Source organism: Choloepus didactylus, chromosome 17 (assembly GCF_015220235.1).
Source record: "Choloepus didactylus isolate mChoDid1 chromosome 17, mChoDid1.pri, whole genome shotgun sequence".
NCBI lineage: Eukaryota > Metazoa > Chordata > Mammalia > Pilosa > Megalonychidae > Choloepus > Choloepus didactylus.
In genome coordinates, this window is record NC_051323.1 from 63,020,283 (window position 1) to 63,047,280 (window position 26,998).

A 26,998-nucleotide genomic window follows, 5' to 3' on the forward strand; every position below is an offset into this window, starting at 1 on the left:
TGGACAGAGTTAGACATATTAGATCGTTGGAGAGGTAGGATTGTGAGACTTGTTTGGTAGGACATGAACATGAGGAGCAGGAAGGGTCTAGGACAGCTCCCCAGATTTCTGTCTTGGCCACTGGGGCAGATCATGGAGCCATGGACTGAGAGAGAGAAGCTGGGAGTAGGAGCAGATTTGGGGAATGATGGAGATGCAGGGTCAACCAAGAAGATGTCCAGAAGGCAGCAAGCTCTCTGGATCTGGATCTCAGGAGTGATATCTGGGCTGGAAATGAGACTTGAGGCCTCAGAATGTTTGAGATCACCCAGGACACACCTGCAGAGAGAGAAGGGAATACGGCCTCTCACAGTGCAGAGAAGCAGCAGCCCTTAGGAGCCAGGTCAGGGAGGAGGAGTCTGCAAAGGATACAGAAGGAACAGCCAGAGAGACAGGAGGACAACCAGGAGAGTGTGGCATCCTGGAGGCACGAGGCAGAGCAGAGAGGAGAAGGGAGTGCTTTTAAGGGTGAAGCCATCGCAATGTGAAATGCAGACAGGAAGACAAGAAAGGTGAGTCGACCTTAGCAACAATAGTCTTGCTAGAGGGCAGGATGCGCAGGGGTAGAGAGTGGTGGACTGAAGATGGACTGGGAGGTGGAGACAGCCCAACAACTTTTCCAAGAAAGTTGGCTAGGATGGGGGACAGGGAAAGGCAGCATGTTATCAGTTAGCCGCTATTGAGCAGCAAATCACTCCAAAATATAGTGGCTTAAAACAACCACCATTTCTTCTTCCTCGCAGAATTTCTAGTTTGGCTAGGTGGTTCTCCTGGCCTAGGCCAGGCTTGCCTGCGCTTGGCTGGGCTCACTCATGCCTCCAGTGGCTGGCAGGTCAGCAGGGGGCTGGCTCAACTACAAAGAAAGAACTCAACTGGAGAGCGAGTGTCTGCTCCTTGTGGTCCCATCCTCCTTCGGGTTAGCCTGAGCTTGTTCTCATGGTGGAGGCATGGGTCCAAGAGAGCAAATGGAATTGTACAAGGCTTCCCAAGGCCCAGGCTTGGAACAGACACCATCACTTCCGCTGCATTCTGTCAGCCAAAGCAAGTCACGAGCCAGACAGACTGAAGGGAAGGGAAATGGCCTGGAAGTCACGTTTAAAAGGACATGGATACAGGCATGGAGGAGTGAGGCTGCTTTGTCATCAGTCTACCGGAGGCAATAATGGGAAGAGTAGGGTATGACTGATGGAGGCTTTGTTTCAAGATATTAATGGGGTGGAGTTCTAGGTAAGGAGAATAGGAAAAGATGAAGATAGGGAAGAGAGAGGGTGATGGAGGTGCCAAGATCCCTGAGAAGAGAGGCAAGATGTGCGCAAACGGGAAGGTACATCTGTTTCACTGTCATTGTCCTCTTTGATTCCTCTTTTCCCTGCTATAACCCATTCCCCATGCAGCAGCCAGAGTGACCTTCTAAATATGTGGCTCAGCTCACCACATTTCCCTGGCTTTGTCCCTGTGCTGCCCTGTTGATCTGGGGCCACCTTCTCCATACTGCCATTCCCTCTGCCTGCATGCCCCCTTCCAGGTCCCCATGTGCCTGGCTCCTTGGTGTACTGGTCTCGGCTGACATGTCAACCCTTATAGGGAGGTTTCTCCAACCACTCAGTGTAAGGTCCATCCTTTCACTCAGGCTCACTTCTCCAGCTTGATTGACTTCCTGGCAGTTACCATTCTTGGAAGTTATCTTGTGTGTCAATATGTTTACTTGATTGTTGTCTTCGCAGAATATAAGCTTCACGAGGGCAGGGCCTTGTCTGTCTCATTCCCCGCTGTCCTCCTAGGGCTGGCAGCAACGTCTGGCACATACCTGGTCAGTGAATATCTGAAGAGAAAAATGAGCCAACAAGAAGGAAACAGAAGTCTTTGGGTATTTGGAAGCAGAAAGTGGAGTGAACTCCCATGTAAGTGAGGAGGGTTGGGGTTTCCTTAGAAAGACCTTTGATGATAGATAATTAATACATTACTTTAAAAACAAGGTCTCATGAGTTTTTCTTTTCTTTTTTCTTTGTGCTTTTACTTAGCTTCCTTTTTAAAAGGAACAGAAAGTCCTCCAAGAGTTCTTGTCCTTCCTTCCTCCTTCCTGTTCCCCTGTTAATGGGTGCCTTGGTTCTCAGTGTTGTGGGTGGGCCCTCCAGTGGAGGGACAGGCTGTGCTTTAAAGGGTCTCCCTCCACAGGAGGCCCTGCTGCTCCCAGCCCTTCCTCAACTTGTGCTTGCTTGCAGGTGAGCTCCTTTCCTTTTCATTTCCTTCTCCTGTGAACTGCAGACATCATGCTCTGTCCGATAAGACACAGTTGCAAAGGCTATTGCAAAGGGACAGGCTGTATATTTAGGAGGAGGCACAGCTACAATGAAAGAAGACGTGAAGCCTCAGGAAAAAATTATATGTGGACGTCTTACACTAGGCAGCAGGGGCAGTGGGGAAGGGGAAGGTTCTCCTTCAATGTAACCCCAAGAGGTGGCACCGGAAGCAAATAGACCTGGATTAAAAGGAGGTTGGGACACATCATAAGTGACCCAGCTACAAACAATGGCAAAGGTTCTGGAATGTCTCAATGTTGAGGGCTTTGTATGTGCTGCGCCCCATGCCAAGAGCTTTACACAGATTGTCTCCTTAGTCTCCCAACAGTGCTGTGAGGTTGATATTATTAATTTTTAGATGAAGAAACTGATGCTGGAGAAGTTTAGTAATTTGCCCAAAGTCATACAGCACGGAAGTGGTAGAGCCTGGCTCTCAGATGGTCAACCTCCGAGTCCACTCTGCTATGCCGACTCCTATGTTCCTGTGTGTATTCTATATTCAGGAGAAAATTCTCCCCCCTTTTCAGCTTTGTTGAGGTACAATTTACATTCAATAAAATCCACCAATTTTAAATATTCAATTTGGTGAGTTTTGAAAAACATTAAAAGTCTTGTAACCACCATGATCACGATACGGAACAGTTTCATCTCCCCCAAAAGTTCCCTGATGGTTATTTGCAGTTGAGGCTCTTCTTCAATCCCCAGCCATAGACTTATCTGTTTTCTGTCATTATAGTTTTGTCTTTTGAGTTTGGTAAAAATAGACTAATACAGTACTTGGTCTTTTCTATCTGGATTCTTCCACTTAGCATAATGCTTTTGAAATTTGTCTATGTTGCATGAATCGGTACTTTGTTTCTTTTTATTGCTGAGAAGGATTCCGTTATATGGATGGACCAGTTTATCCATTCACCGGCAGAAGGATATTTGGGTTGTTTCTAGTTGTTGGTGTTTATGCATAATGTTGCTATGAACATTTGCAAGAAAGTCTGTGTGAATACATGTTTCCATTTATCTTGGATGTATACCTAGGAGTGGAATTCCTGGGTCATATGGTAAGTATAACCAAGTTTATATTGCATTCCTACCAACAATGAATGAGAGTTCCAGTTGCTTCATATCCTCATCCAAACTTGGTATTATCCATCTTGTTAATTTTCGGTACTCTAATGGGTTTATGGTGGCCTCTCATTGTGGTTCAAGCTTGTTGATTGACTAAGGATATCGAGCATCTTTTCATGCACTTATTTGTTTCCTATTTCTTCTTTTGTGAGTTATCCAACTCTTTTGACTTGGACGGGGGTGGGGTGGGGTGGATTGTTGTCTTTTTCTCATTATTTTGTAAGAGTTTTTCATCTTTTCTGGATAAAAGTCTTTTGTTGAGTATATATGTAGCTTGCCTTTTCATTTTCTAACAATATATTTGAAGAGGAGAAATTCTTAATTTTGATAAAGTCCAATTTATCAATTTTTAAAAATTTATTATTTTTTTGGTATCTTTTTCAGAAATCTTTGCTTGACTCAAGGACACTATGACTTCCTTCTATGTTTTATATTAGATGTTTCATACAGTTAGCACATATATTTAGGTCAGTGATCCATTTCAAGTTAGTTTTTTGTATATGGTATGAGAGAAGGACCAAGATATTCTCTCTCTCTCTTTCTCTCTTTTGTATATGGATGTCCACTTTTCCCAGCACCATTTGTTGAAAAAATTTTCTATTCTGCATTGAATTGCTTTGGCACCTTTGTCAGAAATTAATGGGCTCTGACGTGCGAGTCTGTTTCTGCATATTCTATTCTGTTTCGTTGATTTGTCTCCCTTTTTTTTTTTTTTTTTTGCCTATGTCATACTGTCTTGTTTTTTGTAGCTTTATAGTAAGACTTGGAATATTTTAAAAAATTATTCCTCTTGTTCAAAATTCTTTTGATTATTCTAGGTACTTTGCATTTCCAAGCAAATTCTAGTATCAGCTTCTCAGTTCCTACAAAAAATATGCTGGGATTTTGGGTTGAAATCTGTAGATCAACTGGGGAAGAAGTGACATCTTTAGCCTCTGGATTCACAAGCATGGTATAATGCTCAATTTATTTAGCTCTTCTTTAATTATTCTCAGGAATGTTTTATAATTTTCAGTGCACAGGTCTTGCCCATTTTTGTTAAATTTATGTCTAAGTATTCATATTTTTGATGCTATTGTAAATGGCATTTTTAAAATCTTTAATTTTCAATTGTGTATGGCCAGCATATATAATTATAATTGATTTTTGTATATTGACCCTGTATTTTGTGACCTTACTGAATTCACTTATTCGTTGCAGTAACTTTCCTACAGACTCTTTAGGATTTTCTACATAGATGATGATATTGTCTGTGAAGAAAGACAGTTTTATTCCTTTCCCAATTCACCAGTCAAATAGTCAAGCAGTTGCAAAGCAGCAGCAGCAGCTGCTATGTTTAGCTTCTACTTTATCATCAATTTGGCCAGTAAGGACACACCAAGGCCAAAAGGATTGAGACAGTTTCTTACTGATACAGACTACACAAGCAAAGCCAATATACATCAGCTCCCCTTTCCCTCATCCTGCAGGATGACACCAAACCAAAGGGGCCAGATGATGGGGAACACAAGCAGTGGGCCTTCTTGCGAAGGAGCCACTTCTCGACTGCAGCTAAGCGGTTCTGTAGCCTGCAGCCGTCCCTTAAGGGGGAGAGAAGATGGACAGTTCCATGCCTCAGTGGAATGAGGGAGGAAGGTAAGAAATAGATTCATGACTCTTCCAACAAAATAGGGAGGTGGGTGAGAATTAGCCCTATGAACACTCCTCATAAGACTATCTACCTTGCCATGTTCCTGGGAGGATCACAAGGTGCTTCAGCAAGACCTGGGTCTGATTGCCTGTGAGCCTTGCACAGGTAGCCTACGTGAACAGGTCCCAAGATTCTCCCAGCAGAACCTTTCTCCTGCTCTTCCTGTCTTTTATTTCTTCTTCATACCTTTTGAATGGGCGAGAGCCTCCAGTACAATGTCGAATAGAAGTGGTGAGAGTGATCATCTTATTATCTTCTTAATCTTAGGGGGAAACATTCACTTTAAGTATGAGATTAGCTGTAGGTTTTCACAGACGCCCTTTAGAGGAAGTGCCCTTCCATTCCTAGTTTTTGAGTTTTTTTTTTTTTTCCTTAAATCAGGAAGCGATATTGGATTCTGTTGAATGCTTTTTCTGTATCAATTGAGGCAATCATGTAATTTTTCTTTTTTTTAGCTTGTTAGTGTGATTGAGTTTGGAATGTTAAACAAGTCTTACATTCCTGGGATAAATTTGGTCATGATATATTATCCTTTTTATATATGGTTGGATTTGTTTTGCTAAACTTTTAAAAGAATTTTTGCGTCTATGTTTACTAGGGATGGAATTCTTTTCTTGTAACATTTTGTCTGGTTTGGGTATCAGTGCAATGCTAGCCTCATAGAATGAGTTGAGAAATATTCCCTCCTCTTCTATTTTCCAGAAGAATTTGTTTAAAATTGGTGTTGTTTCTTCCTTAAATGTTTGACAGAGTTCACCAGCAAAGCCATCTGGGCCTATATTTTTTTGTGTGGGAATGTTCTAAATTATGAATTCAGTTTGTTAAATAGATATAGGGCTTCTTGAGGAACTTTGGTAGTTTGTGTCTTTGAAGAAATTTGTTCATTTCATCTAAGTTATTAGTTTGTTGGCATCAATTTATTCTATTAATAAATTGATATTATTGATTATTAAAATAAATATTAATAAGTAAATAATATTTACTTATCCTTTTAATGTCTATGGGATCTGTAGTGATGTCTTCACTTTCGTTTCTGATACTGGTAATTTGTGTATTCTTTTTTCCTTTCATCATCAATCTGGCTAGCTTTTTAAAGAACCAGCTTTTGGTTTTATTGATTTTTCTCTATTTTTTCATATTTTATCCCACTGATTTCTGCTTTTATCTTTATTTATTATTTCCTTCCTCCTGCTTGTTTTGAGTTTAATTGGCTCTTGTTTTTCTTGTTTCTTTAGGAGGAAACAGAACACTAATTTCAGAACTTTCTTCTTTTTCTACTGTAAGTGTGTAATGTTATAAACTTTCCCCTAAGCACTGCTTAGGCAGCATGTCACAAATTTTTATTTATTGTATTTCTGTTTTCATTAAGTTCAAAATTTTTTCTAAATTTAAGATTCTTTTCTTTGAACCGTGGATTATTTAGAAGTGTGATGTTTACTTTCTAAATCTTTGAGAGTTTTCCAGATATCTTTCCATCATTGATTGCTAGTTCAATTCCATTGTGGTCGGAGAACCACAACTTGATACGAATTCACTCTTAAAAATTTATTGAGGCTTGTTTTAGCATAAAAATATGGTCTATCTTGGTAAATATTCTGCATGCACTTGAAAAGAATATGTATTCTGCTGTTGTTGGGGGCAGTTCTAAAATGTCAGTTAGCTCACATTGATTGATAACATTGTTCATATCTTCTATGTATGGATTTTCTGTCTACTTGTTCTATTAATTACTGAGAGAGCAGTGAAGTTTCCAATTAAAATAGTGGAAATGTCCTTTTAAAAAAGATCTGTAGATCTCTTTTTAGTTCTACCAATTTTTGCTTTATGTACTTTGAAACTAAGTTATTAGGTCCATACACATTTAGGATTGTTATGTCTTGATGAATTGACCCTTTTGTCCTTAAAAAATGACCCTCAGTATCCCTGATAAAATTATTTTTCTGAAATTCATTTTGTCTTACATTAATATAGCCACTTTAGCTTTCTTTTATTCATGTTTTCATGGTATGCCTTTTTCAGTCCTTTTACTTTTAATCTATCTCTTTATTGATTTAACTTTTTATTTTGAAGTACTTTCAAACTTACATGACAGTTAAAATTAATACAAACTCCATACATTCCCCTACCCTTCCCCCAGATACCCAGATCCACCAATTTTAACATTTTTACCATATATGCTTTTTTCTTTTTCTTTCTTTCTTTCTTTCTTTCTTTCTTTCTTTCTTTCTTTCTTCCCTCCCTCCCTCCCTCCCTTCCTTCCTTCCCTCCTTCCCTTCCTCCATCCCTCTCTCCCTTCATTCCTTTCTTTTCCTTCCATCTATCTAATCTTATCTATTCATCCATCCATTCATCCATCCATCCATTTTCTGAATGCCTGAGTGTAGGCTTTATAAATCATATACTCCTTGAATACTTCATACTGCCACTTGTTTCCTAAGAACAAAGTGCGCTGGTTTGTATATATTATGTACCCCAGAAAAAGCCGTATTCTTTAATGCAATCTTGTGGGGGCAAGCTGATTAATCTTTTTGATTAGGGCGTGACCTCGATTGGGTGTTTCCCTGGAGATTTGAGCCTGCACTGGAGTCCTTTAAATGGAGCTCACACAGAGAGCAGAGAGATGAAAACACCCCAGAATGTGCTAAGCCAAGGCTTAGATGCTTGTGGATGCTTAGAGATGCTTGGAGATGCAGACAGAAGGACGTTTGGAGTTACTGACACTTTGGAGATGCTAGCCCAGAGTTTGCTCCAGAGAAGCCAAGAAAGACAAGGCTAGAGACATTTTGGAGAAAGCCATTTTGAAACCAGAACTCTGTTGCAGACGCCAGCCACGTGCCTTCCCAGCTGACAGAGGTTTTCCAGATGCCATTGGCCATTCTTCAGTGAAGGTATCCTTTCGTTGATGCCTTAGTCTGGACACTTTTATGGCCATAGAACTGTAAATTTGTAACCTAATAAATCCCCCTTATAAAAGCCAATCCATTTCTGGTATTTTGCATAATGGCAGCATTAGCAAACCAGAACACAAGGGTTTTCACTTATATATTAACCTTAAGTGCACTTATCAAGTTCAGGAAATTTAACACTGATATAAAGCTTTCAGTTTGTATTCCAATTTTTTCAAATGTCCCAATAAAGTCCCTTTGAGCCTTTTATCCTCCCTTGCTAGATTTCATCCAGCATTAGGTATTGAATTTAATTGTAAATTATCTTGTCATTTAGTTATTCTTTCTTCTTTTTTTTTAAACTGTGGAAACATATACATCATGAACTTTCCCATTTCAACCATTCACAAGAATACTATTCAATGGGATTAATCACATTCGTGATATTGCAGTACCCTCACCACCTTCCATCTCTCCAAACAGAAATCCTACATTCATTAAACATTAAATCCCTATTACCCCTGCTCCCAACCACTGGCAACCTACACTCAATTCCTGTCTTTAGAAGCTTGCATATTCTCCAGTATTTTCTTTGTAGTTACCATGGGGCTTAAATTTAACATCCTAAATCTATAATAATCTCATTTGCTTTGACACCAATTTAACTTCTATAGTATATACAAACTATTTTCCTATACCCCTCTGTCCCTCTACCTTTTTTTTTATCTTCATTTTATTGAGATATATTCACATACCATGCAGTCATACAAAACAAATCGTACTTTCGATTGTTTACAGTACCATTACATAGTTGTACATTCATCACCTAAATCAATCCCTGACACCTTCATTAGCACACACACAAAAATAACAAGAATAATAATTAGAGTGAAAAAGAGCAGTTGAAGTAAAAAGAACACTGGGTACCTTTGTCTGTTTGTTTCCTTCCCCTATTTTTCTACTCATCCATCCATAAACTAGACAAAGTGGAGTGTGGTCCTTATGGCTTTCCCAATCCCATTGTCACCCCTCATAAGCTACATTTTTATACAATTGTCTTCGAGATTCATGGGTTCTGGGTTGTAGTTTGATAGTTTCAGGTATCCACCACCAGCTACCCCAATTCTTTAGAACCTAAAAAGGGTTGTCTAAAGTGTGCGTAAGAGTGCCCACCAGAGTGACCTCTCAGCTCCTTTTGGAATCTCTCTGCCACTGAAGCTTATTTCATTTCCTTTCACATCCCCCTTTTGGTCAAGAAGATGTTCTCCGTCCCACGATGCCGGGTCTACATTCCTCCCCGGGAGTCATATTCCACTTTGCCAGGGAGATTCACTCCCCTGGGTGTCCGATCCCACGTAGGGGGGAGGGCAGTGATTTCGCCTTTCAAGTTGGCTTAGCCAGAGAGAGAGGGCCACATCTGAGCAACAAAGAGGCATTTGGGAGTAGGCTCTTAGGCACAACCATAGGGAGGCCTAGCCTCTCCTTTGCAGCAACCGTCTTCCCAAGGGTAAAACCTATGGTAGAGGGCTCAAGCCATCAAACCACCAGTCCCCTATGTCTGTGGTCATGTTAGCAACCATGGAGGTGGGGTAGGCGAATACCCCTGCATTCTCCACAGGCTCCTCAAGGGGGCACTACATCTTTTTTTTTCCTTGTTTTCCTTTTTTTTTTTTTTAACTTTACCTTCTTTTTTAAATCAACTGTATGAAAAAAAAGTTAAAAAGAAAACAAACATACAATAAAAGAACATTTCAAAGAGACCATAACAAGGGAGTAAGAAAAAGACAACTAACCTAAGATAACTGCTTAACTTCCAACATGTTCCTACTTTACCCCAAGAAAGTTACATAATATAGCAACATTTCTGTGAACTTGTTCCTACTATATCCATCAGAAATTAACAGACCATAGTCATTCCTGGGCATCCCCAGAACGTTAAATAGCTTATCTGTTCTTCTTGGATTATTGTTCCTCCTTCCTTAATTGCTCTCTACTGCTAGTTCCCCTACATTCTACATTATAAACCATTTGTTTTACATTTTTCAAAGTTCACATTAGTGGTAGCATATAATATTTCTCTTTTTGTGCCTGGCTTATTTCGCTCAGCATTATGTCTTCAAGGTTCATTCATGTTGTCATATGTTTCACGAGATCGTTCCTTCTTACTGTCGCGTAGTATTCCATCGTGTGTATATCCCACATTTTATTTATCCACTCATCTGTTGAAGGACATTTGGGTTGTTTCCATCTCTTGGCAATTGTGAATAATGCTGCTATGAACATTGGCGTGCAGATATCTGTTCGTGTCACTGCTTTCCGATCTTCCGGGTATATACCGAGAAGTGCAATCGCTGGATCGAATGGTAACTCTATATCTAGTTTTCTAAGGAACTGCCAGACTGACTTCCAGAGTGGCTGAACCATTATACAGTCCTACCAACAATGAATAAGAGTTCCAATTTCTCCACATCCCCTCCAGCATTTGTAGTTTCCTGTTTGTTTAATGGCAGCCATTCTAACCGGTGTTAGATGGTATCTCATTGTGGTCTTAATTTGCATCTCTCTAATAGCTAGTGAAGCTGAACATTTTTTCATGTGTTTCTTGGCCATTTGTATTTGCTCTTCAGAGAACTGTCTTTTCATATCTTTTGCCCATTTTATAATTGGTCTGTCTGTACTATTGTCATTGAGTTGTAGGATTTCTTTATGTATGCAAGATATCAGTCTTTTGTCAGATACATGGTTTCCAAAAATTTTTTCCCATTGAGTTGGCTGCCTCTTTACCTTTTTGAGAAATTCCTTTGAGGTGCAGAAACTTCTAAGCTTGAGGAGTTCCCATTTATCTATTTTCTCTTTTGTTGCTTGTGCTTTGGGTGTAAAGTCTAGGAAGTGGCCGCCTAATACAAGGTCTTGAAGATGTTTTCCTACATTATCTTCTAGGAGTTTTATGGTACTTTCTTTTATATTGAGATCTTTGGTCCATTTTGAGTTAATTTTTGTGGAGGGGGTGAGGTAGGGGTCCTCTTTTATTCTTTTGGATATGGATATCCAACTCTCCCAGCTCCATTTGTTAAAAAGACCATTATGACTCAGTTCAGTGACTTTGGGGGCCTTATCAAAGATCAGTCAGCCATAGATCTGAGGGTCTATCTCTGAATTCTCAATTCGATTCCATTGATCTATATGTCTATCTTTGTGCCAGTACCATGCTGTTTTGGCAACTGTGGCTTTATAATAAGCTTCAAAGTCAGGGAGTGTATGTCCTCCCACTTCGTTTTCCTTTTTTAGTGTCTTTAGCAATTCGAGGCATCTTCCCTTTCCAAATAAATTTGATAACTAGCTTTTCCAAGTCTGCAAAGTAGGTTGTTGGAATTTTGATTGGGATTGCATTGAATCTGTAGATGAGTTTGGGTAGAATTGACATCTTAATGACATTTAGCCTTCCTATCCATGAACATGGAATATTTTTCCATCTTTTAAGGTACCCTTCTATTTCTTTTAGTAGAGTTATGTAGTTTTCTTTGTATAGGTCTTTTACATCTTTGGTTAAGTTTATTCCTAGGTACTTGATTTTTTTAGTTGCTATTGAAAATGGTATCTTTTTCTTGAGTGTCTCTTCAGTTTGTTCATTTCTAGCATATAGAAACATTACTGACTTATGTGCATTAATCTTGTATCCCACTACTTTGCTAAATTTGTTGATTAGCTCTAGTAGCTGTATCGTCGATTTCTCAGGGTTTTCTAGATATAAGATCATATCATCTGCAAACAATGACAGTTTTACTTCTTCGTTTCTAATTTGGATGCCTTTTATTTCTTTGTCTTGCCGGATTGCCCTGGCTAGCACTTCCAGCACAATGTTGAATAACAGTGGTGACAGCGGGCATCCTTGTCTTGTTCCTGATCTTAGAGGGAAGGCTTTCAGTCTCTCACCATTGAGTACTATGCTGGCTGTGGGTTTTTCATATATGCTCTTTATCATGTTGAGGAAGTTTCCTTTAATTCCTACCTTTTGAAGTGTTTTTATCAAAAAGGGATGTTGGATTTTGTCAAATGCTTTTTCAGCATCTATTGAAATGAGCAATTGATTTTTCCCTTTTGACTTGTTAATGTGTTGTAATACATTGATTGTTTTTCTTATGTTGAACCATCCTTGCATGCCTGGAATGAACCCCACTTGGTCATGGTGTATGATTTTTTTAATGTGTCTTTGGATTCGATTTGCAAGTATTTTGTTGAGGATTTTTGCATCTATATTCATTAGGGAGATTGGCCGGTAGTTTTCCTTTTTTGTAGCATCTTTGCCTGGTTTTGGTATTAGATTGATGTTAGCTTCATAAAATGAGTTAGGTAGTGTTCCATTTTCTTCAATGTTTTGAAAGAGTTTGAGTAAGATTGGTGTCAGTTCTTTCTGGAAAGTTTGGTAGAATTCCCCTGTGAAGCCATCTGGCCCTGGGCATTTATTTGTGGGAAGATTTTTGATGACTGATTGAATCTCTTTGCTTGTAATGGGTTGGTTGAGGTCTTCTATTTCTTCTCTGGTCAGTCTAGGTTGTTCATATGTTTCCAGGAAATTGTCCATTTCTTCTACATTATCCAGTTTGTTGCCATACAGTTGTTCATAATATCCTCTTATAATTTTTTTAATTTCTTCAGGATCTGCAGTTATGTCACCTTTTTCATTCATTATTTTGTTTATATGGGTCTTCTCTCTTTTTGATTTTGTCAGTCTAGCTAGGGGCTTGTCGATCTTGTTGATCTTCTCAAAGAACCAACTTTTGGTGATATTTATCCTCTCTATTGTTTTTTTGTTCTCTATGTCATTTATTTCTGCTTTAATCCTTGTTATTTCTTTTCTTCTACTTGGTTTAGGATTGGTTTGCTGTTCATTTTCTAGCGTCTTCAGTTGATCCATTAGTTCTTTGATTTTGGCTCTTTCTTCCTTTTTAATATATGCGTTTAGTGCTATAAATTTCCCCCTTAGCACTGCTTTTGCTGCATCCCATAGGTTTTGGTATGTTGTGTTCTCATTTTCATTCGTCTCTATATATTTAGCAATTTCTCTTGCTATTTCTTCTTTAACCCACTGATTGTTTAGGAGTGTGTTGTTTAACCTCCAGGTATTTGTGAATTTTCTAAGTCTCTGATGGTTATTGACTTCTAATTGTATTCCATTGTGGTCAGAGAATGTGCTTTGAATAATTTCAATCTTTTTAAATTTATTGAGGCTTGTTTTATGTCCCAGCATATGATCTATTCTGGAGAAAGTTCCGTGAGCACTAGAAAAGTATGTGTATCCTGGTGATTTGGGATGTAATGTCCTGTAGATGTCTGTTAAATCTAATTCATTTATCAGATTGTTTAGGTTTTCAATTTCCTTATTGGTCTTCTGTCTGGTTGATCTATCTATAGGAGAGAGTGATGTGTTGAAGTCTCCCACAATTATTGTGGAAACATCAATTGCTTCCTTTAATTTTGCCAGTGTTTCTCTCATGTATTTTGTGGCACCTTGATTGGGTGCATAGACATTTACAATTGTTATCTCTTCTTGCTGAATTGCCCCTTTTATTAGTATGTAGTGGCCTTCTTTGTCTCTCAAAACATCCCTGCATTTGAAGTCTATTTTATCTGAGATTAATATTGCTACACCTGCTTTCTTTTGGCTGTAGCTTGCATGAAATATTTTTTCCATCCTTTCACTTCCAGTTTCTTTGTGTCCCTGTGTCTAAGATGAGTCTCTTGTATGCAACGTATTGATGGTTCATTTTTTTTGATCCATTCTGCGAATCTATATCTTTTAATTGGGGAGTTTAATCCATTTACATTCAACGTTAAAACCGTGAAGGCATTTCTTGAATCAGCCATCTTATCCTTTGGTTTATGTTTGTCATATTTTTCCCCTCTGTCTATTAATATCCTTTATTGTACCCATACCGAATCTCTTTAGTACTGAACCTTTCTCCAAGTCTCTCTGTCCTTTCTTTGTTTCTCTGTCTGTAGGGCTCCCTTTAGTATCTCCAGTAGGGCAGGTCTCTTGTTAGCAAATTCTCTCAGCATTTGTTTGTCTGTGAAAAATTTAAGCTCTCCCTCAAATTTGAAGGAGAGCTTTGCTGGATAAAGTATTCTTGGCTGGAAATTTTTCTCACTCAGAATTTTAAATACATCGTGCCACTGCCTTCTTGCCTCCATGGTGGCTGCTGAGTAGTCACTACTTAGTCTTATGCTGTTTCCTTTGTATGTGGTGAATTGCTTTTCTCTTGCTGCTTTCAGAACTTGCTCCTTCTCTTCTGTGTTTGACAGTGTGATCAGTATATGTCTCGGAGTGGGTTTATTTGGATTTATTCTATTTGGAGTTTGCTGAGCATTTATGATTTGTGTATTTATGTTGTTTAGAAGATTTGGGAAGTTTTCCCCAATAATTTCTTTGAATTCTCTTCCTAGACCTTTACCCTTTTCTTCCCCTTCTGGGACACCAATGAGTCTTATATTCGGGCGTTTCATATTATCTATCATATCCCTGAGGTCCATTTCGATTTTTTCAATTTTTTTCCCCATTCTTTCTTTTATGCTTTCATTTTCCATTCTGTCATCTTCCAGGTCACTGATTCGTTGTTCAGCTTCCTCTAGTCTTGTAGTATGAGTGTCCAGAATCTTTTTAATTTGGTCAACAGTTTCTTTAATTTCCATAAGATCATCCATTTTTTTATTTAGTCTTGCAGTGTCTTCTTTATGCTCTTCTAGGGTCTTCTTGATTTCCTTTGTATCCCATACTATGGTCTCATTGTTCATCTTTAGTTCTTTGAGTAGCTGCTCTAGGTGCTGTGTCTCTTCTGGTCTTTTGATTTGGGTGCTTGGGCTTGGGTTATCCATATCGTCTGGTTTTTTCATATGCTTTATAATTTTCTGTTGTTTTTGGCCTCGTGGCATTTGCTGAACTTGATAGGGTTCTTTTAGGATTTGTAGACTAATTGAAGTCCTTATCTCTAATTTATCAGATCTACAGCTTCGTGGAGTACACTTTCTCTAACTAACCAGCAGGTGGCGTCCACGAGCCACCTGTTCTCCACAAGCCAGTTCTCCCCTGCTTAGCCTTTTTGGTGAGTGGGGGAGTGAGTCTTGTGGGGTCCAATTGGTGTACCAAGCTTGCATGTGTAGTTGGTGTTGCCTGCCCTGTATATGGGGCGTGTTTCTGGGCAGTCAGGGAGGGGGGGGTGGCCCTAACAATCAAATCTCCCTGGTGATCCTAGAGTTTTAAAGCTGCTGCAATAGTCTAATCCTTCAGTTCAGTCCTGCCACAGTTTGTCTCTGCCACTGACCCACAAGTCCTTGGTATTGGCTTATGGCTCCTGAGACTTGCAAGTGGGCCCCTCTTCCAGGCTGTGCACCCCGGGTCCTCTGTTGAGGGATGACTGTGCTATGTCACAGGTGAGTGCTGTCCCCCCAGGGCAGTTCTGGGCTGCTGGGCTGTGTAGGGAGGCTCCCAGTCTGCTGAAATGATGGCTGAATGGGGCTTTGTTAATTCACTCTGCTCCACCTTCCCAACTCTGGGACAATCAGCTGAGGTTGCAGGGAAGGCTAATGTCCACGCCCAGTTTTGTGGTGTGTGCCTGTTATTTGAAGCACTTCCGTCACACTGGGTTGTCTGGGGCAGCTCTGGGCTGTGGGGCTGGCAATGGGCAGGAGTGTTTCCTGTCCACCAGGATGATGGCTGTGAGTGGACACCCCCCTTTTCTTGGGAAGTTGTGTTGTTTAGTGAATTTTCTCAGCCACTGGATTATTGCCTTTTGTCTCAGAGCTCTCTTAGTTCTGCTCTTGACTTGACCTGCCCAAATTGCAAGTCTTTGAAGCTTTCTGTATTGGGCTTCTTAGAGTAATTGTTTTAGAAAAAGAAAAAAGGATTAAAAAAGAAAAAAAGGGCCGTCCTCAGAGATCTAATGGGTTATTGAAATGCTAAGAGACAAAGCAACCAGGGCCATTAAGTAAAGGTCCACAGGGCAGAGAGATCAGCTTTTCTTTGGGATTTGCATATGCGCCTCAGGGCCTGAGCTCTGCCCTTCCCCTTTCTATGTTCACCTGAACTCCAAAAATCCTCCGCTTTTATTTTGGAGTTTTTCATGTTGTTTTTTTTCTATGCCTGTCTCCTCTCTGCTGGGCTGGCTGCTCTCAGATTCTCTGGTGTCTGGTCTCAGTCTATCTATGGTTGGAGTTTGGATCAGTAGAATGAGTTTCCAATAAGGACTGCCACTGCAGTTCTCCCTTCTCCTTCCCGGAGCTTACAGCCCCTCCTCCCACGGGACTGAGCCTGGCAGGGAGGGGCGCGGGTCCCCTGGCCGCAAAACCTTACAGATTTCGCTGATCTCAGCAGTTCCACGTTTTCATGAATGTTGTATGAAGTATGCCCAAAGTCAGATTGCTCTGTGGTGTCCAGTCCACGCAGTTCCTGGCTTTCTATCTACTTTCCTGGAGGAGTAACTAAAACATACAGCTCACCAGTCCACCATCTTGCCCCGCCTCTGTCCCTCTACCTTTATGCAGTTCTTGTCACAAATTAGATTTTTATACTTTAGGAATCCTAAACAACTGATTTATCATCATATTTTATGCATTAGCCCTTAAGATCCTGTAGGAAGTAAAAAGTGGAGTTACAAAGCAAAAATACAAAAGTACTGGCATTTATATGCACCCATGTCATTACCTTCACTGGAGATTTTTGTTTTTCACATGGTTCTTTTGTCGAGTATCTTTTTCTTTCAATCTGCAGAACTCTGTTTAGCATCTCTTGTAGGGCTGATCTGGTGATGGCGATCTCCCTCAGCTTTTGTTTATCTGGGAATGTCTCAGTGTGTCCCTCATATTTGAAAAAGAGTTTTGCCAGATACACAATTCTTGGTTTGTCATTTTTTTTGCTTTCATCCCACTGCCTTCTTGTCTCCGTGATTTCTGATGAGAAATCAGCATTTAATCTTATTGAAGCTCCTTTGTATTTGACACGTTCCTTCTCTCTTGTGGTTCTCAGAATTCTCTCTATCTTTGGCATTTGACAATTTGATTGTAGCATGCTATGGCTTGCATCCATTTGGGTTTATCCTGTTTGGAGGTCATTGAGCATCTTGGATATGTCTATTCATGTCTTTTGTTAAAATTGAGAAGTTTTCAGCCATTATTTATTTGAATATTTTCTCTGCTTCTTTCTGACTTTCTTCCCCTTCTGGGACTCCCACATTGTATATATTGGTGTGCTTGCTGGTGTCCCACAGGTTCCTCAGGTTCTGTTCACTTTTCTCATTCTTTCCTCTTTCTTCTCCTCAGGCTGATTATTTCTTGTAACAGCTCCAGTCAGCTCTCAAACCCCTCTAGGGAATTTTTAATTTTTGTTACTGTGGTCTTTAGCTCTTTTGGTTCCTTTTCATAATTTTTCTCTCTCTGCTGATAGTCTCTTTGTGTTCCTATATCATTTTCCTGGTTTCCTTTGGTTCTTTGTCCATGTTTTCCTTTAGCTCTTTAAGCATATTTAGGACCCCCCTCCCCCCCCCCTTTTTTTTTTTGAAGTCTTTTGAATGTCTCAGGTCTGGTCCTACCCATTGATGGTTCTAGCAATTTAATCTCTTTTGCCTGGGTCATCACTTCCTGCTTCTTTGTATGTTTTGTAGCCTTTTGTTGAAACCTGGATATTTTGCTATTTCAATGTGTTATCACTAGAATTTAGTTCCTTAAGCACCTATTCTTTAAGCTTGTATCCATATCCAGCTTATGTTATAACAGAGTTTTCCTTGAATGCCAGGAGCTAACAAAAACAAAAACAAAAACAAAAGAAGGCAAAAAAAAAAAAAAAAAAAGAAAGAAAGAAAAGAAAACACGTTTTCCAGTCCTTGCAACTTGCAGATTGACCTGTATAAGTGCTCTCCTTCAGGGCTTATCCATATGATGAGTTTAAAGAATAGCTCCAGGTCACAGGATAGTGTCCTCCCTGAGCCTTTCTGCCCATGTGTCTTGTCTTGGGCATATGCATGTGGTTCTGGGAATTGCCCCATTTACACAGTTCTGAATGTCCCCTTTTCTCTAGGAAACTGTATCCTCATGGTCCTGGATACTGCACTATATGTCCTACAGCCAGCAATCCCTAGCCCCAGGCAGCATGACTTGACTGCTTTCCTACAGAGTTCTCTAGCTGAGCATGGAGAGCCACCTTCTGCATGCAGGGCAAATTCTGGGACAGTGAATCCCTCAGGCCCCTACCAGACAGATTGGGCCAGACATGCATGCTCCTAGTATGGCATGAGGGTCACACTGCTTCCTCTGGAACCAGAACCACAGATCTACGTTGGGAGCATGGGCCAGCTCCACACCAAGCTGGTGAGGGGTGGGGGAGAGGACAGCTAGGGCACCATGAGATCCTAGCACTTGAGTCTTTTTCCTGATTCAGCTCTCACCCTTTATTGCAGTCCTTTAACTGTTTCTGCAGCTTTGAGAAAGATGTTTCTGCCAATTTTTTTTAACAGTTTAAAACAACAAATTTATTGGTTCACTATTCTCAGTCTGAAATCAAGGTATCAGTAGGCTCTGCCCCTCTGAACCCTGTAAGGATGAATCCTTCCTGGCCTCGTCTAGCTTCTGGCATTTGCCTGCAGTCCTTGGTGTTCCTTGGCTTATAGATGCATCACTGAAATCTCTGCCTCCTCTGTCTCCAAATCTCCCCGTCCCTATAAGGACAACATTTATATTGAATTAGGGCCCATCCTAACTCAGACTGGCATCATCTTAACCATTTCCATCAGCAATGACCCTATTTCCAAATAAGGCCACAGTCTGAGGGCCTGGGGTTAGGACGAAAGCATATCTTTTTGGGAGAACACAATTCAACCCACATGTCATATTCCCCGAATGTTAACATCTCACATAATGTTTGAGATCCTGTCTCTCGACTTCTTTTATATGTTCTTGAGAGATGCTGCAATGCCTTGGGCAAAACAATAAGAAAACTGGAGGCTGGTGTAACAGTGATGATTTATTTCACTCCTGCATCATCCTTCTAGGAAACTCTGTCACTCTCCCATTTTTTTCTTATTTTTTCTATTTTTAGCATAGTTGGGGATAATTGATAAGGAATAATGAATTAATTTCTAAGATGAAATAGCAAAATGTTTCAAGATATCAGAAAAAATAATGCTACTAAGGTCTCATAATATATCTTAGATGTGCAAATGGACCCATGTGGTAATAGCTAAAATAAGTTTTATTCTATTTTAAAAAGTAAATTTTCTCTTTGTTCTTTTGAAGACCTCCAATAAAGAACAAGTCATAAAAAATAAATCCGTACAAATAGTAATGCTCACAAAAAAACCTCAAAAACTAAAATTAGTCCAGGGAACACTGATGTTTTGCAATTAAGGGAACTGGTTTCTACCCTGTGCCTATTGTAGATAGAAAACAAAGAGTAATTTATTCAGTTCAACTCAAAAGGTATTAATAATTGTATCAGTGTTAATTTTCTAATTTAGATAACCATCTGGCAATTTTTACTAGTTGTTCAAAAATTTTCGGGGGGGATGGAGCTCTGAGCATCTCACTTTGCCATCTTTTTTGTGGTGGGGCCCTTATGTTTTTATATTTAAAGTAAGTTTTTATAGATAGTATGTAATTGACTCTTGCTTTTTAAATCTAATCTGACAATCTCTGCCTGTCAATATTGGAGTGTTTAGACCATTTACAGTAATGTATTTATCAATATGGTCAAGTTTAAATATATAAACTTGCTACTGTTTTCTATTTGTCACTTCCATTCATCTTTCCTTTTTTCCCTCTTTTCCTGAAATTTTTTGGGATAAATTTAGTATTTACGATTCCATTTTATTTCCTTTTTTTTGCTTAAAGGGAATACCTTCTTGTTTTAATATTTTTTGATTACTTTGCTGTTTACAACATGTAACTTTAATTATCACAGTGTACCTTCAAATCATTTATACTACTTCACATATTTTTTAAGCACCTTATCATAGTATACTTTCATTTCATCCTTCTCAGCGTTTGTGCTACTGTTTTCATATATTTTACTTCTACATATGTCATAAAATCTACAATATATTAATGTTTTTGCTTTAAGCAGCTGATTATTTTTAGAGATTTGTAAACATGAGAAAAACAATCTTTTATATTACCCACTTATTTACCATTTCCAGTTTTCTTTATTACTTTATGTAAGTTCAAATTCCTTTCAGGAATCACTTTCCTTCTGCCTGAAGAATTTTCTTTAACATTTCTTTTAGTACAAGTATGCTAGCAATAAATTATTTCAGCTTTGGTTTCAATGTCTTTGTTTTTGAAAGGTCTTTTCATTGGCATGGAATTCAACTTTTTTTTTTTTTTTTAATTCAGTACTTTAAAGGTGTCATTCTATTGTCTGGTGGTTTGCATTGTTTTTGATGAGATGTCTTCTCCATTGTTATTTTTGTTCCTTTCTATGTAATGTGTGTTTTTTCTTTGCATTTAGATTTTGTCTTTATCACTGCTTTTCAGAAGTCTGACTATGATGTCCTTTTGTGTGTATGTTTTCTTTCATGTTCTTTCTGCTTGAAGTTCACTGTGCTTCTTGTATCTGTGCATTTATAATTTTAATCAAATTAGGAAACTTTTGGTCATTATTTCTTCAAATTATTTTTCTCTCCACTCCTCATTTTTTTCATTCCCCTAGGACTTCAATTAAATGTATATTAGGCCAGTTGATATTGTCTCACAGCTCACTAATGCTCTCTTAATTTTATCAGTCTGTTTTTCTCTCTGTGTTTTATTTTGGATAGTTTGCAGGTCTTCAAGTTCACTGATTTTTTCCTCATGAATTATCAAGTCTATTGTTATTGTCATACAGTGTATTTTTCATTTAATTTACTGTATCTTCATCTCTATAAGTTCAATTTGTGTCTTTTATAAATCTTCCGCTTCTCTCTTCATCATGTTCATGTTTCGTCTATCTTTTTTGACATATAGAAAACATTTATAACAGTAATTTTAATGTTCTTGTCTACTAATTCTATCAACTGGGTCTTTTCTATGTCTATTTCTATCGATTGCTTTTTCCTGTTATTATGAATCATATCTTCCTACTTCTTACCATGCTTAGTAATTCCTTATTGGATGACAGGTATTGTGAAATTACTGTGGTAAATGGAGTGCTAGAATTTGCAAAAAAAGACAATAGTTTGGCTTTCTTCTGGATGCAGTTAAATTCCTTGAAATCACTTTAATCTTTTTGGATCTTGTGTTTAAGCATTGTCCAGACAGCTTTCTTGGGTTCCACTCTGAGGCAATACCCTTCTCAGTAATCTAACTGCCTCATATATTAGGAAGTCTTTCCTTGCTGGCTGGTGGGAAGGAACATGAACTTTCTGGTCCTGCGTCAGCTTTGGGGATTGTTCTGCCTACTCCTTTCTGGTGGTTCTTTCCCTGGCTTTGGATCGTCTTCTCACATACATGCCCAGATCGGTAAGTACTCAAGTAAAGATTTGACGGGTCCCTTCTGCAGATCTCTGTGTAACCCCCTCCTTTCTGGTGCTCTGTCCCACAAACCTACCCACCCTGGCCTCCACCTTCAGACTGTCTCCCTAACCCAGCGAGTCCTACAGGCTTCCTTGTGGTGCAGGCTGGAAACTCACTTCAAGCAGTGACCGGAGCACTTGCAGGGCTCTCCTCACTGGTTTCCCCTCTCCCAGGGATGACTGTTCTCTGATGCCTGTATTCCAATGTCCTATATTTTGTCTGGTTTTCTAGTTATTTAGTAATCCAATTCCTATCTTTTCATATGGCCAGAAGCAGAAGTCAGAACTGGCTGTTTTTTAAATGCAATTTTATTGAGGTACAGTCATACACCAGATAATCACCCAAAGTATACAATCAGTGGTTCACGTCATCACCATATAGTTGTGCATTCATCACCATGATCAATTTTTGAATATTTTCATTACTCCCCCCCCAAAAAATAAGAATAAAAATAAAAAAGAACACACAAAACATTCCATACCTGTTATCCACCCACATTATGTATTTATTTTTTGGCTTTAGTTTCTTATTCGTCTGTCCATACATTGGATAAAGGAGTGTCAGTCACAAGGTTTTCACAATCACATGGTCACATAATAAGAGTTATATAGTTATACAATCATCTTCAAGAATCAAGGCTAGTGGGTTACAGTTCAACAGTTTCAGATATTTCCTTCTAGCTATACTAATACAGGAAGAAGGGATATCTATATAATACATTAGAGTAACCTCCAGAATGACCTCTCAACTCTTATTTGAAATCTCTCAGCCAATGAAACTTTATTTTGTTTCATTTCTCTTCCCCCTTTTGGTCCAAGAAAAGGAGGCTTTCTCAATCCCACAAAGCCAGGGCCAGGCTCATCCCTGGGAGTCACGTCCCATAGAATTGGCTCTTATTCATTCATTCATGTCTTCCCAGCTCTACTTATGACTGAAGAAGAGATGGCTATTCATAAAATGTCAGAATAGAAGGAACTTTAGTGGAGATTGTTTAAACACAGATGCAAGAGGAAAAAGGCTAGGCTGCTATAATAAGAGACTCAAAATTAAAGTGGCTTCAAAAGATAAAAGTTCATTTCTCTCTTATCTCACAACTTGGGTATTCTGTCAGTGCAGCTTGACAGGCTCAGAGCGCCTTCCGTCTTGCTTTTGTGCTCTCTGTAGAGTGTTGCCCTTATCTTCATGGTCAAGGATGGCTTTCTACACATCCGTGTTCCAGCTTGCAGGAAGAAAGAGAGAGGAAGGGGAGTATATGCTGCTTTCCTTTTAACAATATGAACCAGAAGCTGCCCACATCATTTCCGCTCATTCCTGGTCACACGGGGACTTAACTAGTCACATGGCCACACACAGCCTCAGGGGAGTCTGGGAAATGTAGTACTTAGCTGGCCCATCATGTACTCAGCTAACAGTCTGTGCCATACAGATGAGACTTTTCTAGCTGATAAGAGAAGACAAGGTGACTTTTAAATGGGATAAGGAGATGAACTTCACAAAACTCTGTCCCCAGACAGTAGCAACAGTAGCTCGGCATTTCATGACATGCCTGGTGAAGGGTTTGGGCCTCCTGGGTTATCAGTGAGTCAGTGACTGGCTGTATAGTGGTGTCCCTGAAGAATGGTCTCCTATGGATACTGAGTGAGAGGAGATGAGGAACGAATAAACCTGAGACATTTGTCCCCAAACCACATCCCTAGTCATGCCTGGGAATAGAACCTTTGCTGAATATAAAACGTGGGAGCTTATCATGAAAGCTGAAGCGTTTGACTTTGTGATATCAGTTTTGGATCATGTTTTAAAACCTAAACACCTTTACAAAATTATCCAGGAGTTTATTGGAACAGCATGCCCCAATACATTTGACAGCTTGTCAGTTGTCACGGAGATGTTAGATTATAAAAGTGTTCTGATTACTGGGAAAAATAAGAATAACCAAGCTCACATATGGTTCAAGAGTCTCTTTCATCTTAGAGAATTTCAAACTGCATTTCACACGAGGTCCTTAACAAGTGTCTCTGGACTACAGCGGGGAGGCACACCCTTCAAGTGGGTTCCTGGGTTCCCAGCCCTGTTCCAAGCAGGATAACTCTACTTTTATCTGGTTTATTTGCTAGGCTTCCAGATAAGATTTCATTTGAATAAAAACATTCTAGGCTTAAAAAATAAAAAGTATAAAATAGCTCTTTTACAGTTTAGTTGGCTAGTGAAACTTGAATATTTTTATCAGCAGATAATTCTACACTTTGGAAAATGACCTAGACTATCCATTGAGGAGAGAGACCTACCTCTGTTGCAGATTCTGCCCATTCGTCCCGGGAGCGCCCTTTAGAGTGGCAGGCACAGGCCCAGCCCCTGAACCCTCTGAGGGTGGCAGCTGTGCCACCACCACTCACCCGTCTGCACATGCGCCAGTGATTTTCCACCTGCTGCTGCAACCTTCTAGCCACCTCAGCTGGGTTCCTCCAGGGGCACATGGCCAAGAACAGGAGGCAGTGGGATCCTCTGCACCCACCAGTGTAGGCCATTTTGCATTTACTTTTTCACAGGCACCTCATCTTTTGGAAGAACCCAAGTCATTCTACAAGTGACCTTTGGTCAAATGCAATAGATGGCTTGTTTCTACATATAAGAGTTTACAATTATCTGGGCTGAGTTATATAGCTCATTGATTTGGATGTATTAATCCCTTCCCTTGAGGTAACTGAGATCTTGATCCTGCCATGTCCCACTAAGCCTTGGGTAATTTATAGAAGTGCTATATATGCTTTGATGTCTTCATCTAAATTATAGAAATGTTCCAGTGGTACGCCACTAGAGACAGCTCTTCACCCTGACAATGATTTGCCCTGGCCGCACAGAAGATTCTGAAGCCTTTGATTAAAATCTAGGTCTTCTGATGAGTTCATTTAAAAAATGTAAATCAATGATGCTACAGACGAACAGGGGAAAAGTCATTCCCCAAACTGATTTGCATTTATAAGGGCTATGATATATATTTAAGAGGGACATTAAAGGGATGAGTCCAGGGTTACATATTGGATTTGCCATGATTTTAATAACTTGGCAGCGTGGTGGGGTCTGCACCCTCCGTCCCTTTGTAAGTGCTCGGTGCCACTGCGACTCATCAGAGAAGGAGACGTAGCCAAGAGTGAGGCTCTAATAGTCCACATCTTGGCAGTTGTACAGAGCACGTCCTCGCACCTTGAAAGCGCTGACATCAAACACAGAGCCAGTCTGAAGAGCGGGATGTTTTCACATCAGAAACCAAGTGTCGGGATTCGGCTTTTGAACATCAGAAGAAATAGAAAAAAACCAGCAGCACTGATATCCAAGGGACAAGCGCCGAGACCAAAGGTAAGGTACTTCTGCCAAATTCTCCAAGACCCCGGTTGGAGGGAGTCTCTGCCCCCCGTCCCTGGTGCCCTCTCCCACTCTTTCCCACCAGGAGGCGGCGTGGGGGAGAATGAGTGTGGGAAGGAGGACGAGGGGCCTGGCCTTTGGGGAGGGTCTGAATTCTCTTTTCTCTCTTCCAGATTCTTTATTTCATTTTCTGAAGAAGCTGTTTCTAACTTTCCCTGTCGACCCCGCTTCCACTTTCCTCACTGTCGGTAGACAGCTCAGCTGCTGCTCCACTGAGGCAAGGCCCCAGCCTCCTTCCCTTCCCCACCAAATGTCTCTAGGAAGCAGGGTAAGTGCTCGCTTGAAATAGCAATCCGGTTTGCTTCCCGAGGAAGGGGTGCCAAGCAAAAGCAGCCGTGCTCAGCCTGACTTCCAAAATAGGTTACTTGATATTTAAACTCCCAATATTATTTTTTAAGAGTGTAAGATATCTATATGATTAAAAGGTAAAAACCCACCTCTGCTCTCGGTCCTGTTTCCACCTATTCCTTAGAGATAGGCTTTTAAAGAAATTATTAGAATCCCATTTATCATTCCAGTATTTCTTATGTAAAAACCAGCAAATGCTATATCTATATATCTATATATCTATATATCTATATATATTCCCATTATCCTACTTTCTTACAAAAAGAGAGCACACTATGTTTATCATCCTGCACCTTGCAGTTTTCACTTAACAGTCGACTGTGGCCACCTGTCACGCCAGCACTTCGGGGACCCTCCTCTTTTTCCGGTTTGTTTACAGCTGCATGGCTTCCTCTGTGCTCACGGGCCGTGGCTAATTCACCCAGCCCCCAACTGATGGGCACAGGTATTTTCCATTTTTTTGACATTGCAAACATGACATGTTCCGTGTCATTTCTGATGGGCACAGGTGTGGCTGTAGCTCAAGTCCCCTCCGTCGGGCTGCGTTGTTTCAAACCCTCATCAATGAGGGGGGGAGAGGGCCTGTTTCCCCGGAGCCTGTCCAGCAGAACCTCTGCCCTGGTGGAGCTGTGCCAGCGTGATGGTTGGGAAGTGTTATCTCAGTGTAGTTTCGATTTGCATTTCTCAGATTATGGATGAGGCCGAGCGTCGTTTCATATGGGTAAGGACCATTTGTGTTTCTTTTCTGTGAACCCTCTGTTCATTAGGCTCTTCAGACCCAAAGCCAAACCAACGGTCTCAAAAGTCAGAGCAAGAGCTGTTTATTTTTTTTTTTTAAGAAAAAGTTTTTTGATTGCGAAAAGGCTGAGGACCTTGTTCCCTAATCAGTGAAGTGGGAGGGAATGTGCGATGATCCAAGAGAAGGTTCCATGCCCCAAAGGACAGGGAGGTTCAGCCAGATGGGGGTGGGAGGGGAGTTGGGGACTGGAGGGGAGGGGGCCCCTGGCTTATACTCTGGGGGATCCCAGAGAAGGAACCCCAGCCCCCACTATTGTCCTCCTTAGGAGAGCCCAGGGGGTGTGTTGGGTACAATGACAGGGTATAATATTCAGGGTCTGTCTGTCCGGTGGCTCAGCCCACCCCTCCCAGGATGTGGCTCCCTGACCCAGCGCTGCCTCTTACACCTTCAAATCCCCTGCCTTCCCCAGCCCCATGTCTCCATCTTCCTAGTGGCCTGCAAACACACACAGTTTTCCTTTGTCATTTAAAAAGAAAAGCAAACAGACCCCCAAACCTGTTGCTCTCGCAAGCTACTGTCTTGTAGAATCTCTCCGCGGTGCATCCCGTCTCCTGCTGCTCATGTCCCCAGGTCCCTGCCTGCTGCCCCGGCCGCCCTCCAGTGCGCAGCCCTGGCCCCTCTCCACCTTCCCTCCTTGCCATTTCCTTGGCCCGTGCATGGGCTGCTCCACTCCGTGTCCTCAGCTCCTCACCAGGCCCTGCAGGCCGTGCCTCTCCAGCGCTCCTCGCCCCCTGCCCACCCCTGCCTGTCCCCCTCGAGCCCTTCCTCAGCAGTTTCATCTGTGCTGTGGTGTCCAGGGTGGGCCTGAGGGACCCTGCAGGCTGCTCACCCAGCAGGAGCCCCCTCCCCTCTCCCCTCGTGCCTC

The 26,998-nt window shown here is 40.6% G+C and overlaps 1 protein-coding gene across 1 annotated transcript; it reads left to right on the forward strand.

The window, feature by feature from the left end:
* The first annotated feature begins 293 nt into the window (after nucleotides 1-293).
* On the forward strand, nucleotides 294-25,231 carry LOC119512126. The gene is made up of 5 exons (XM_037806630.1): nucleotides 294-507; nucleotides 1,879-1,940; nucleotides 4,931-5,096; nucleotides 24,745-24,920; nucleotides 25,100-25,231. Exons 1-5 carry the CDS (start codon nucleotides 294-296, stop codon nucleotides 25,118-25,120), a joined length of 639 nt encoding a protein of 212 aa, XP_037662558.1. The 3' UTR covers nucleotides 25,121-25,231.
* Nucleotides 25,232-26,998: the final 1,767 nt, after the last annotated feature.